Source organism: Rhipicephalus sanguineus, chromosome 6 (genome assembly GCF_013339695.2).
Source record: "Rhipicephalus sanguineus isolate Rsan-2018 chromosome 6, BIME_Rsan_1.4, whole genome shotgun sequence".
Classification (NCBI taxonomy): Eukaryota; Metazoa; Arthropoda; class Arachnida; order Ixodida; family Ixodidae; genus Rhipicephalus; species Rhipicephalus sanguineus.
Window position 1 is genome coordinate 134,267,140 of NC_051181.1, and position 13,264 is coordinate 134,280,403.

Genomic DNA, 13,264 nt, shown 5'->3' on the forward strand with positions numbered 1-13,264 from the left:
GGAATCATCATTGGGCCGCTTGGGAGCCATCTGACTAACTCGACTGGACGCAGCGCCGCCGCCGCATTGCACAACACGCGTTGGAAGGAGTAACGCACAACTGTTGCTATGCGCCGCTGTGCCATCACGTGATTGCTGAGAGTGAGGGGGAGAGGCCATAGCTGGCACTGTTCCAGGGCACGGAACAGAAAAGGCTTTCGCCATATGAAGTATGAGACATTAAACCCTTTATAGGCACACGAAACTCATTTACTCCGTGTATCTTGTTGTGGCTGCATATTAAAAAGCCTCATAATGTAAAAATTACTCTGTAACCGATGCTGTGGCAGCTCTGATGGCGAATATGTTGTTTTTGGACTTTGCACGGCATCACTTCATTCTAATCTAACGTGTACACACACCTTGTGAACAGCATAAAGTTTACTGACCAAACCGAATGTTTTATTTGCAATGTTGTTGCAAGTCATAAATACAAACACAGCACACCTGTATACAAGATATTAAGGGGCTCTCACAAAGACATCTTAACTGTATGAGTTGCCCTATTCAAAGAAAGGTAGAGAGAAACAAAATAAACCCTGGGATAGCATTTCAAGCAAGCTGTTACATTGAAGCAAACTGCAGACAACAAACCTGCGAAGAAATGTGAGGTGCATAGACATGAACAGGGCTGCCAGTAAAGGAAAACTGTTGACAATGCCTCTGAAATGAAATCGATGGCCTGACACCTGATGTGGCCATGTAGTAAGGTCTTGCCATGAGAAAAAGGTAGAATGCCAAGAAGAGGTGTCGTTGATAAGTATAAGACTTTTCAGTTTCTGTAGGGAAGCCTAGTTCACAAGCACCAACGTAGAAACAGTGAGCCTAAGTATGTTACAGTGTTGGACACAGGCATCTTGAAGGTGGAAATTTGTCACCGATGTAGTGTAGAGTTTCTTCTTGAGTCTGAATGCCAAGGAATTTGAGGTTGTGCCGTGATTTGATGATTCTTTCCTAGGCAATGATGGAAGCCTAGTCCCTAATCACAAAACTATGACAAAGTTTGCATTATTGACAAAGAAAGATGTTTGAGAAGAACAGCGTGTGTCTCAGGTTCTTTGCTTTCCAGACCAAATAGTAACAATGGCAATTTTCCACCTGCCTCGGTCAAGTACTCAATAATTATTATGCCTAAGGGCAGACTTTCGAAAAAAAAGAAAAAAGAAAAGTACTAAAACTCACTTATTTCTATCAGAAAGTGTTCATCAACAAGGCTTCCGTAGACAAGCACAGATGTGTAGTACTTATCAACAGCAATACGTGGTCGGAGCTGTCTCTCTCTCTTACGATGTACACAATGCCCCCCGTTCCATGTTTCACGAACAAAGCACTGCTGCGTTCCAAAAATATGGTTATGAGGCTGTTCCACATCTGCCTTGCTAAATAACTATGCTCTGAAAGGGCTCTCCACTGCCCACATGAGAACAGCACTAAGTGTTCATAGGTGCCTAAATATGGAATAGGGGCCCGCAAGTCAGTCTGACAAATCAACATTTTCCATCATGGGAACGTTACTTCCTGTCAAGGAGTCGAAACATGTTATAGCACACTGAATACTGATGAGATGTTCTCATAAAGAGTGAACAACCTTACCCATGCCTATGTATTCAGGTGCTACATGTTAGCATTATATTATGCTCAAAAATGAAACACTGAAATAAAATGAATACATACTATAATAAAGAAAATATGTACATTGCCTTGTGTACAAAGTGAATGCCAGGTAATAAAGAAGTGACAGATTTGAGAGCCTCTTATAGCCATGGCCAGCAATAGGATACATTTGGACATCCATTTTGTATATCGGAATGCTTGGAACTAGCGTTTGACCAAATTTATTGCAAATGGATATGTTGGTGTCTAATACAAAAAACAACAAATAGAAGTTGGAAACTAACTTGCAGCACCTCACTGTGCTTTGCAGAAATCACAGTGAACCAATAATTTAATAGAACCCTGATGTGAATGCATAAATGCGAAATGTTGCATTCTACAAATAGGTGTGAAAAGTTACTGGCAGTACAATCGAAAACGGGCAATTAAGAGGCATTTCCATACTCAGCAGATTTAACTATACAGAACTTTGTGCATGGGGTAAAGTAATAATACGAACTTGTACAAAGTCAAAGGTGGGGGGAGCTCTGATCAACACACATTGGGACAAGGTACTCAGAGTTTACAAGGTAAGTTCAGCTCACGGTCGAAACTCTGACTCTGAGCCCCTGTCCGAATCCTGGTCTATTTCCTCTTCTTCCGCGTGGTCATCATCTTCACGCTGCCGCTTTCTTCCCCGGTATTGACGTCCTGGTGCTCTCGCCACAGGCTGCTCAGCTTCGCCATGGACGAGGCTGGTGCGGTAAAGGAGCAGCGGCTGCCAGTCATCAGCTCGCGAAGCAGGCAGTTTGGCTTGGACGTGTCTGTCCAAATATTGAAGTACGACCTTCTTGTCCAGCTTCATCAACTTGTTTGTGAACTCGCACAGAAGCTCCAGGAAAGGAAGGTTTGGCGGTGGGCCCAGGGGGTTGAGCGGGTTCTCGAACGGCGTGCATGCGAAAATGATGCCTTCACGATGAAGAGCTGCGACCGAGTCTCGGTTCTTGACCTGGTCAAGGCCAAAGGACAAGGCAAACCGCTTGGCCAGTTCCTTGATGGCTACAAAGTTTTCGTCTTGACGGGATATGTTTCCCAGTTGGTCTCGCTCCAGTGCGCTGAAGAGGGACGTGAGCGACTGTACCATCGTGCGTGCACAGTTGACCTTATTGATCTCACGAGCTTTCCCCAGAGTTGCTTTGATGATGTCACCGTAATCATTGTAGAATCGAACGTAGTGCTTGAAGACGTCTGCAGCTGGGCGCACACTGATGACGTTGTACACGACGAGCTTGCAGAAGGAAGCCAGGAAGTTGCGGCGCTTGTGTAGCTCTTCAATCTTGCGGTGTTCATCTTGCTCGTCTTCGGCAGCTGAGTCGTCTTCCACGAAAACATTGTGCTGGATGAAGTCGCCAAGGTTTGCCTGCAGGGCACGGTCAGGTTCGTAGACTAGAGCACTGAAAGGCTCACTGTCACCCAGCTGCCGGCAGAAGATCATGAGCAGGTCACAGATACTCACAAAAGCCTCTTCTTGCAGTGCACCGGTGCAATGCCGAAGCATATACACCATGGTGTCCATAAACTCGCGGAGACGGTTTCTCAAGGCGTGCACGTGTGCCATCTGAATGTTGCCTTCATCCAGCACTGCCAGGTCCCACATGATACCCGATGAACAGCATGAAATTGCATGCTTGACACCTTCCAGAGACAAGCTTCTCTCTCCCGCGCCTTTCACCCAATAGTCAAAGATTCCTTCCCAGATGGTCCAGGGACCCAAGTTGTGGCAACCATAGAAGATTGACACTTTCTTGAGTGCCGACTGCACCGCATAGATGTCGTCGTCATCGGCATCTTCCCCCGCTTCTGCATAAGCAGAGAGGGCCTGCTTGTATCGGCCCACAAGAGAATCGATCAGTGTTCCCCTTGACACGGCACAGCGTGAATGAACAGCTAGTTCTTCACTGCACAGAGCCTCGTAGGTTCTGGCACACGTTTCAAGCACTTCCGTGTTGTCGTGGCGCTCGACAATCTCTTGTATAAGTTTCAGCAGTGAGTCGAGGGACTTCTCTTGCCGGCTAGATGTGTAGATCTCCAGATCAAAATACTGAGGCAGCACCATCAGATTAGCAATTTTTTCCTGGTCTGCGATGTACTTGCTGAGGAGGCTTGGCAATGCCTGTATGAAGTGCTCCGTCAGCTTGACACGGTCATCGGCCACCTGCTTCATCTCCTTGTTTGACATCTGCTTGCGATTGGGTCCTCTTCCCACTGGAGGCTCACCCGTGGCAGCTTGTTTGGTGCAGCAGACCATAATCTCAATGAGGGAGGTTTCTTGTCGATCATCCAGTTGCTCTTCGTCTGGCCCCGGCTCTTCAAGCAGAAGGTCGGTCATGCATTCCCAGTCTTTCATCATCGGGTTGCTGTCAATCAGACTGTCCACAAGGTAGGCACCATGCTCATGCAGTTCACTCTCGATGAAAAACTGCACCAAGTCGCGGATCAGTGGTGTGTTCACCGAACGTTTCTTGCCCCGTCGTGTCCGCAGACCTTGCACCGCCGCTTCATCAGGCTGGAAGAGCCTCTCATTGAGGAACTCTCCAGCAGCTTGAGCAACAGCTCTGTGTGAGCTGTAGACAAGTTCGTAGACATGCTCACAGTCTTTATCAGTCAGGATCTCCCTGTGGAACTTGTGGATGCTAATGACAAGCTTGACAGCGTGGACAGCTACTTCGTACTCCTTGTCCAGAGTCATGGCAACTATGCGGTCCTTGAACTTGTTGGTAAAGAGCTCCATTTTACTTGTTAGCTCTTCGGATGAATACAGGGGAAGCAGTGCTTGCAGGCACCGCAGTCGCACATCTCCAACTTTATCGTGCAGGGTCCAGCCCAGGTACTTGAGGTAACTGTCGTCAAGAAAGTGCTGGTGGAACCGCTTCATCCACTGGCCAATCTCCAGCATGCAAATGGAGCGAACTTCGGGAAGTGTGTCACGGTAGCGGTGGACAAACACACTTTTGAACATGTAGGTCAGCATGTTCTTGATTTCTTCCATGTTTTCCTCCAGGTCCTGCCGCTTGGTCATGAGAAGTTCAAGACGTTCGGTTGCACGCTTGTCCTTGTTCTTCTGCCGCTCGGCCTCGTATTGACGTTGGGTGTTGTCTAAGCTGATGCTCAAGTTGAGTGCAACATCAACAAGCGCTGTCATCAACTTCATTGCAGCCAGTGTGGACGTGTGCCGGAAAGCACGAACCTGCATGGAAGCACATTTTTGCTAAATGAGGTTACACTCAAACTAAAGAATATCAATACAAAAGGAGAATGAAATACTTTCTTGTGTAATACCAATAAGAGGCAGTTACTTCTCTTGAACATGAGGTTAAAGGAGTACTGACACAAAATTTTGAAGGCGAGATAACTTGTGGGTTAGATTTGTGTAGACACACACGCATCATCTACGAAATATCAACGCATAATATAGCCTAGAACATACTTAAAATCAAGCTTAAAGTGCGTGCCGCGCCACTGCACAACAAACGCACCTTTGGTTTTCGTGTAAACAACCAACCGCCACCTGTGTCACGAGTTTGTGTTGGCTGCCACGATCCTTGCGAGCGCTCTCTCCTAGCAGACCTTTTCAACAGATAGAGGGGGCACACTTGTACGGGAGTACAAAGGCTGATGTCCTTGCCTCGGCAGTACATTTCTGGGGAAGTCACACATATTTACTACATTTTAGAGGGGATGATAGCAGCACCCAGGAAGCCTTCATTGAAAAAAATTGTCAACGCGGTTTTGTGTGCTCACGTTGTCAGCTATGCTTACATGAAAACATCTCGGGGTGCTGCCTCACTCGGTGCTCTTTGAAAGTGAAACTGTGACTGAGTGCTATAAAACCGTCACCAAAGAATTAACCGTTGCGCACTCGAGCAAACGAGCTTTCCAGCCATGATAAGTGTGTCGTTAGCTACTTATTGCAACGGAAAAAACAAGATGAAAAATTTGTGTCAGTGCTCCTTTAAGGTAGCCCTGTGTCAGTGACAGCAGTCAGAAACACAACAGAAACTCAATGGAACACAGTTGAAAGGCATGTTCTCGTTTCATACGATTTCCCTGTTAATACATTCGCAATAAATTGCAACTGTTAATTCATATCACAAGTTTACGTAGCGTTTGTTTACATTTCAAAACCAATTTAGCATTATACTGTTTTCTATTTAGCTTCTGCACGTTTCCTTTATTCATAGAGTTTGAGTGTGTCGAACCCACCTGTGAATCAGACAATCCGGTGAGTATGGAGATCACGTTGTCCATCAAGAACTGATCGTAGATGATGCTGTACTGGCACTGGCGCACCAGAATTTGCACGAACTCGCAGAATGTCTGTCGGAACTTCTTCCACTGGGGGCCCGTCATAATGAGCGGGTAGTCACCGCTCTCCTCGTCAAACTCTTCGGTCATTTTTCTAATGATCTGATTATGCTCCATGGTGACCTGCATCTGAGGTGTGATGCGGCCCTTGCACCCGGAGCAGTGGAAGAAGAAAGTCATCAGGTCCAGAAGGGCGGCATCTCTGTCTTGCTTGTAGGACTCTATCCAGTCGTCGACAACGGCAGTTAGCGAGTGGCGACCAAGCCGGACTACATCGTAAAGGGTGCCCGGGTCTTCGCTTGTTATGCTTTCTGATGCGTTGCGTCTTGCTCCACGGCCCCTGCCACCGCCGCGACCGCGTCCTCTCCCGCGGCCGCCTTCACCTACACGACGTCGCTTGCCGCGGGACCTGGTGCCGAACTCGACTTCTGAAGAGTTATCGTTCGACTCGTTGAGCCCGTCGTCTAACTCTGAGAAGAAGTCGTCCGGGTCTAGACCCGAGTGGTCGGTGCCATCGTCCTCACTTTGTCGTGTACGCTTCCGCCCGGCGATGGCGTTGCGGAGGATCATTGCCGCCGATTTTGAGCTGGCTCAATCTTTGAGGGACGGGTTGTTACTCTCCCAACCAACACCGTTACACACGATCTTCGAAGAGACACATATCAGCTAAAGTACGGTCGCTAAAGTGTTTTCGGCGCGAACATCCGCCATCAGGCGTCTTTACCCGTGTTGTCGATGCCAATTTAACATCGCAGTCAGTAGGGTAAAACTCTAACTTCCAGCGTTAATCATTCGGTAACACTCATAAAAAGCTAACATAATGTTTTCTTGCAATAACATTAAACTTAACACTTTAGTGATTCGGTACAAAATGATAACGATGTCGATTTTAATAAGTGCGCCAGTGCGCCACATGGGGAAGCAGGGCAGCAGGGGGCAAGGAGGCCAGTGGGCCCCAGCGAATGAATGACGCGCGCACTGCGATTAGCGGCCACTGTGCGCTCCCATTTGACTCTGTTCTCTAAAGTCAACGTCCCACGGAGTCGCACCGTGAGTACAACTAACTACAGTCTTCGTATTTTTCTCACCGCACTAACCACCGACTTCGTACTAACCGAAAGCACGCGGTACTCGTTTGCTGTCCTCGGTTCGCGCGAGAAACTTCTCATTCCTTTCTTGTTGGGTTCTCTTTAATCTTTCACCGAAACATGGTTCGTTGTACCCATTACGAGTTCCCGCGCATGTCATTTGACTCGTCTCCTTTGCTGCTGACTGTAACACATGCCTATCGCGCGGAGAAACGAAACGTGCGCACGCAGCCACGTGCATGCAGCGAACGTTTCCACAGGAGGGAGCGCTCGTCTTAATTTTGCCGCGCTAATCTGTTTGACGTGAACACCTACAGGCGTTCGTTCCTTGTGCCAGTGAAACCCGTACCATCCCCAGCCTCCAGTCGCCGCGATGAAGTACATCCTGGTCACCGGCGGCGTCATCAGCGGCATCGGCAAAGGTGTGATTGCCAGCAGCGTTGGTACCATCCTCAAGTCGTGCGGCCTTCAAGTCACGTCCATAAAGATAGACCCGTACATAAACATCGATGCCGGAACGTTCTCGCCGTACGAACATGGTAAGTGGTCCCTTTCCGCGCCATCTTTATGACGCTTGTGTCTGGCGCCCCATTTTTCTCCGTGGCGTACGTTACATAAAAGTTTTGATTTTGTCTCGTAGGCGAGGTGTACGTTCTTGATGACGGCGGAGAAGTCGACCTCGATTTGGGAAACTACGAGCGTTTTTTGGACATCACGTTGCACAGAGATAATAACATAACGACGGGCAAAATCTATCAGCATGTCATCAACAAGGAGCGAAAGGGAGATTACCTCGGCAAGACTGTGCAGGTAATGCTAGTACTTTCGGAACTGCGATAAAAATAGTTGTGTTATGAAACATCTTGACTACTGTGGCCATTTCTCGAATCGTCGTGCATGTTAACAGTAGCTAAAACAACTTTTCCAATAGGTTAACGGTGAACACCAATAAGTAAGGCATGATATGCATGGAAATGGGATATTTAATGCATGTGTAACGAAGAAGTGAATAACACGGGAATACTTAAGCATAGCTATGAGTAGACTTAACCGAAACATGTAAGCATACCTCTAGTAAGCAATTAAAAGCAGAATGTTACATGTCTGAGATGACCACTGGTCAATAGGACTTTGTGCAGCATCAGTAGTGTAGCCAGAATTTTTTTTTGGAGAGGGGGGGTTGCTCTCCCCCCCCGGCTATGCCAGTGTGTAGCACTATCACAACAAGAGCACCTTTTGATAGAAAAACGAGAGTGCATCTAGGCTGTGCTGAACTAAATCAGCTTTTGATTAAAAACAATTTAACACGATTCACTTAGGCATCCTAACGTTCTTGTGGTGCAGCACTTCACCGACGTATTATGTGACATCTGGCCAGTTCTATTCGTTTCAAACATGTATATGCATGGTGCAGAGTTTGTAGCACTGTCTGTACTAGTGGAGAAAGTAGTAGAGGTATTGTGCTTGAAGCGTGAAAGTAATTTTTGGTGTTCAACTGGCAGTGAGCTGGTGTGATGTGCCCTTTGCATAGTTGTGCTTAAAGACTGCAGTATGGAAAGGCTACAACAAATTGTGAACTACTTTCAGGTTGTTCCCCACATCACAGATGCTATTCAGGAGTGGGTTCAGAAAGTAGCACTTATTCCTGTCAATGACTCTAACCAGACACCGGAAGTTTGCATCATTGAGGTAATGCACGACATTGCAATTTGCAGCTTTTGCAGGGTAACATTTAATGTGCCTGCACTATATATTGTCTTGCAGCTCGGAGGGACGATAGGTGATATTGAAGGAATGCCCTTCGTGGAGGCCTTCCGACAGTTTCAATTTCGTGTCAAAAGAGAGAACTTCTGCTGTGTCCATGTCAGCTTGGTGCCACAGGTAAGAGAAAAAAAAACTTGTAGCGTCAGTATTTGCAAAGTGCTTGTGTAAACAAAGTCAATTTTGTCTGCGCACACTCTATAATTATAAAATGTGGGCTGTTGTGGTGGCCAAGTTGTTCAGTGCTCAGCTACTGACCCGAAAGTCGAGAGTTCGATCCCTGCTGAGGTGGTCGCATTTCGATGGAGGCAAAATGCTAGAGGCCCATTGTACGGTGTGTTTCAGTGCACATAAAAGAACCCCAGGGGGTCGAAATCCTCTGGAGACCTTCACTTCGGTTCTCTCATAGCCTGAGTCAATGTGGGACGTTAAATCCCATAAACAAACCATCCTAAAAAGTGGCAGACTCTTAATTTAAAAAAATACTGTGGATACAAATAATATCCTTAAGAATGTGTGGTCTTGTCTGTTGATTACACCTCCTCACTTGTGCGTCAAACAAGAATAGCTGAATAAATTGTCATTAAGCTTGGTGGCATTGTACGTATTGCCCTATCCTACAAAAGGGTCTCTTTCATTTCGAATGTGAGACAGAAATTGAGGTATTGCGCAAGAAGCTCTGTATGCAAGAGGATGTTGCAAGGTGGAACGAATGAGATGGTCGGAATGAAAAGTCGTTTAATTGCACCTTTAGTCCAGCCTCTCATATGCGCTTTATTCAAGGAACTAAATCACAAATGACGAAATCACAGACGATGTGATGTCGTGGGAAGCTGGATCACCCTCCTTTCTCTAGATATCAGCACCTACCATTTCTACAGATAGCGGCGCTCGAAGTAGGTGGCAACACTTTCAACATGTTTCATTGTCTTTCCACCTGTTGCTCTACTGAGCCCTACCCCTTCACATTTAATTGTGCACTGTAGCGACTGTTTGTATCTTTACTCAAGCAATTGGGACTACATTCTGTCTGAAATGTGATACTATGAAAGAAAACAGTGGACTTCACACAAACTTCTGGAACAGTGGGGTATGTCTGCTTGTTTTGTATAAGTAAAGGTGACGGCAGAAAGGAAACAGAGGGATATGTTTGCTTGTTGTGTATAAGTAAAGGTGATGGCAGATTCTCTTTGCAGCCCAAGAGCACCGGTGAGCACAAGACGAAGCCGACACAGGCTAGCGTCCGCGAATTGCGAGGCTTGGGTCTATCCCCAGATTTGGTAAGCAGCATTCATAGCTTTCCTTTGCTTTTAGGTTTAGGCCACTATTTCAAATGTAATTCAGCAGTCAAGTCTCAGATATGTGCGTTGGTATGCCTGTGTTATTGCAGTAAGGGAGCCTTCTTTGCAGTGGTACAATCAAGGCTAAGTTGCTTGTAAACTTTTGCTCTGTCGATTTTGGTAAAGTTGTGAAAGTTTGATATATTGATGTGGGAAAATCGGAGAGGGTTGATTAGAGCTTTGATGGCAAGTTCCTGTCAAGGGTGCTAGTGTGGACTCTGTAAATGAATGCCAAGATAAATGTCAACCATTAAAAGCTCTATCGCTTTTAATGTGGCCAACCTAATTATCAGAATTTACAAATATCCTTATCTAAAATAGTAGTGAGTTAAGCAAATTTAGCTGTTGTTACTTTTAAAACTGTTAACAGTAGTATGGGAATGAAGCCTATTCGCAGGAAACTTCCATTCTCTGTCTTCTATGGGCAGCATTCTGACATGTGATCCACTTATTGCAGATTGTTTGCCGCAGCGAAAATGAGATCACGAAAGCTGTCAAGGATAAGATATCCAACTTTTGCCACGTTGAGCCACGACAGGTTCTCTGCATGCATGACGTGCCGAGCATCTACCACGTGCCCATCTTCATGGAGGAACAAGGCATCGTCGAGCTTTTTGCAGAACGCCTTCACCTTCAGGTGAGATGGCAATCTAACTGGCGCTACCTTTAAACAAACTGCACACAAGTGAGCGAGGTGACAGTTCTGTTAAGTCTATTTCATGCTCATTTTGTTGTTCAAATCTTGTCTTTGTTTTGCTGTGTTCCAGAGTGCCTTTAGAATGACATGAACGAGAAAATTAAGTTGAGATGCTATCCTATACATAGGATAGATGCCGAATTTAGATATGAGAAAACATATGTACACTATCCTTTGGCTACCTTTCTTTTTCCATTGTTTTAGTGCTACCGTTCATCTGCCTTAGCAAGGTTTGCATTAACCACAACTGCTGTTTTCTGGATTTCTGTACAGTAGATGTTCTTGGAATTTATGAGTTTCTGAATGTGTACGTGTGTTCAAGTGTGAACCTTTGCTTTTCATACGTATCTGGTGGGAATGCACTTGGGAAGTTCCCTGGTGCTGCTTGAAGGCCAGTGGTGTTTTTGTAAGCCACGCAGCAGTATGCTAAATTATGGCTATCACTGCAAATGTTTGCGGCAGTGATAAATTCATGGGACTCCCTTTTTAAGGCAAACTTGGCTTATCCTAACAATGATAAGCTGAAGAGTTTAAGACCTTTGTACAGTTTCAGATATGTAAAGTACGCTACTGCCTAGCCAATGCTCCGATATGACAACTGCCTCTCCATGGTTCCTAAGGGTTTGTAGCAAGCCTATTTGTGCTGTAGCCTTTACAGAATGAGCAGTGACTGATTAAGAAGGTATTGACAGTACTTAAAGGATAAGGAAAAGGGACAGGATAAGAAGAGGCAAAGAGTGCGGACTTCCAACTAGTTTTATTTCAGTGAGAAAGTGCATCTGTACATGACGAGGGAAAGGGAACTAAACAGAGAAGAAAAAAGTGGTCACGTGACTGGGACATCATGAGGCAAGTATCAAATGTACAATCACATTTGCCCTAAAGTCTGGCAAAGTAATCAAATTCTTGATTCACTAGCGCAATACACATTGTCTAGCTTATGTATGAAGTGCGCTTCGATAATTTAACGCGTTAACTTCATGGATCCTTACCAACTTGCCCAAGCTTCTGTTCTTACGAGTAATGACTGCTAGAAGAAATAAGGGCTACAATCTTGACCTTGGGCAATAGTATTCAGTCACTTATTGTTTCACAGTTTGGTGCCTGACGAAGTTTTGTGTTGCTGCAGGTTCCCACTCCAAGACCTCGTCGTCTGATGTACAAATGGCGTGACCTTGCCCTCAAGACAGAACGGCTCCGGAGGGAAGTGACCATTGCACTTGTCGGAAAGTACATCAAGCTGCAGGACGCCTACTCCTCGGTTATCAAGGCCCTCCAACACGCTGCACTCGCCTGCAACCACAGACTGATGATCATGGTATGGGGTTCTCCTCATGCATTGCAATACTTCAGTTGCTTAGCTTACTGTTATGTTGTTCTCACGTTACGGTTACTGTAGTTGTAAGCTCCATTGCATATTGAAAAACCATAGTGCACGAATAGTTTTTATTTTCTCTCCCTTTTCTCTTCATGTTTTCTGCCCTTACCCCTCCCCCCAGCAGAAATTCACTTTAACTCGTAATTGTTCTTGAAGCTTCCAACGTCTCTCATTTGTATAGAACATGTTTTTTCCCGTTAGTAAAGCTAGTTTGCACTTTAATGCCACCACGTCGTCCCTTCCTTCCTTTATATGCAAGATGCAGTGAACTGTAAATGCCGCTTTATAGTAGCAGCCGGCATGTTGTGCGCTTGATGAAGTTGCTAGAAGTTTCTGTTTTGATGGTTTCTTTTGTCTTACGTAGTACATAGATGCAGAAGAGCTGGAGCCCACTATGAAAGCTGAACACCCGGTCAAGTTTCACGCTGCCTGGCAGAATCTGTGTGTTGCAGAGTGAGTTGACGAAGTTCGACATGTTGGCGGAGTTAGTTTGAAGAAATTGACACTTTGCAAAATAGTGAGTGCCCCCTAGCGTACACTTTGCTGTAAGTTGGCTTTCCTGCAAGAATTTTTTCCCATCAAACTTCTCGTTTCCAGACTACTTTTCACGCTCTAAGCAGTTTCACCCCGTCACATTCCAGCGAAGGTGCAAGAGCAGCACAGAGGCTTTTCAAAACACACTGCAGGAATGTCACGCCTCATTGTAAGTTTCCTCGTATGCAGAGAGAAAGGGTGAAACGAAATAAAGGTGAATTGAAAAAATAAGTTTGTCTGCAAGTTTGTGGTCGAGGTTGTTCCTGTGGAAAACATTCTGTTTTCCAACAGAAACATACTGCCTCATGCATGCGCAGTAACTATTTTGCAAACTGTCAATTGCATGGAATATGACACGACACACAGAACCACACGACATGACACATGCCAATAATCCTGGCGAATAACGAAGTGGTGCTTCTTGCGATCTTCAGCACAAGTAAATGCCAAAATGTCTGGACCTGTGCAT

General features: G+C 45.7%; 2 protein-coding genes across 2 annotated transcripts in view; one reads left to right on the forward strand and one right to left on the reverse strand.

Moving 5' to 3' along the window:
* Positions 1-419: 419 nt before the first annotated feature.
* Positions 420-6,732, reverse strand: LOC119396483 (cohesin subunit SA-1). The gene is made up of 2 exons (XM_037663727.2): positions 5,896-6,732; positions 420-4,879 (listed from the first exon to the last, which is right to left on the reverse strand). Exons 1-2 carry the CDS (start codon positions 6,565-6,567, stop codon positions 2,234-2,236), a joined length of 3,318 nt encoding a protein of 1,105 aa, XP_037519655.1. The 5' UTR covers positions 6,568-6,732; the 3' UTR covers positions 420-2,233.
* Positions 6,733-6,906: 174 nt separating this feature from the next.
* LOC119396485 (CTP synthase 1) overlaps positions 6,907-13,264 on the forward strand; it is a gene marked incomplete in the record, with an annotated part of 26,640 nt that continues 20,282 nt past the window's right edge. Inside the window, 9 exon segments of the mRNA XM_037663728.2 lie at positions 6,907-7,047; positions 7,444-7,624; positions 7,726-7,895; positions 8,673-8,774; positions 8,850-8,966; positions 10,043-10,126; positions 10,644-10,823; positions 12,013-12,201; positions 12,626-12,714. Of these exon segments, the coding sequence (XP_037519656.1) occupies positions 6,964-7,047; positions 7,444-7,624; positions 7,726-7,895; positions 8,673-8,774; positions 8,850-8,966; positions 10,043-10,126; positions 10,644-10,823; positions 12,013-12,201; positions 12,626-12,714 (1,196 nt within the window).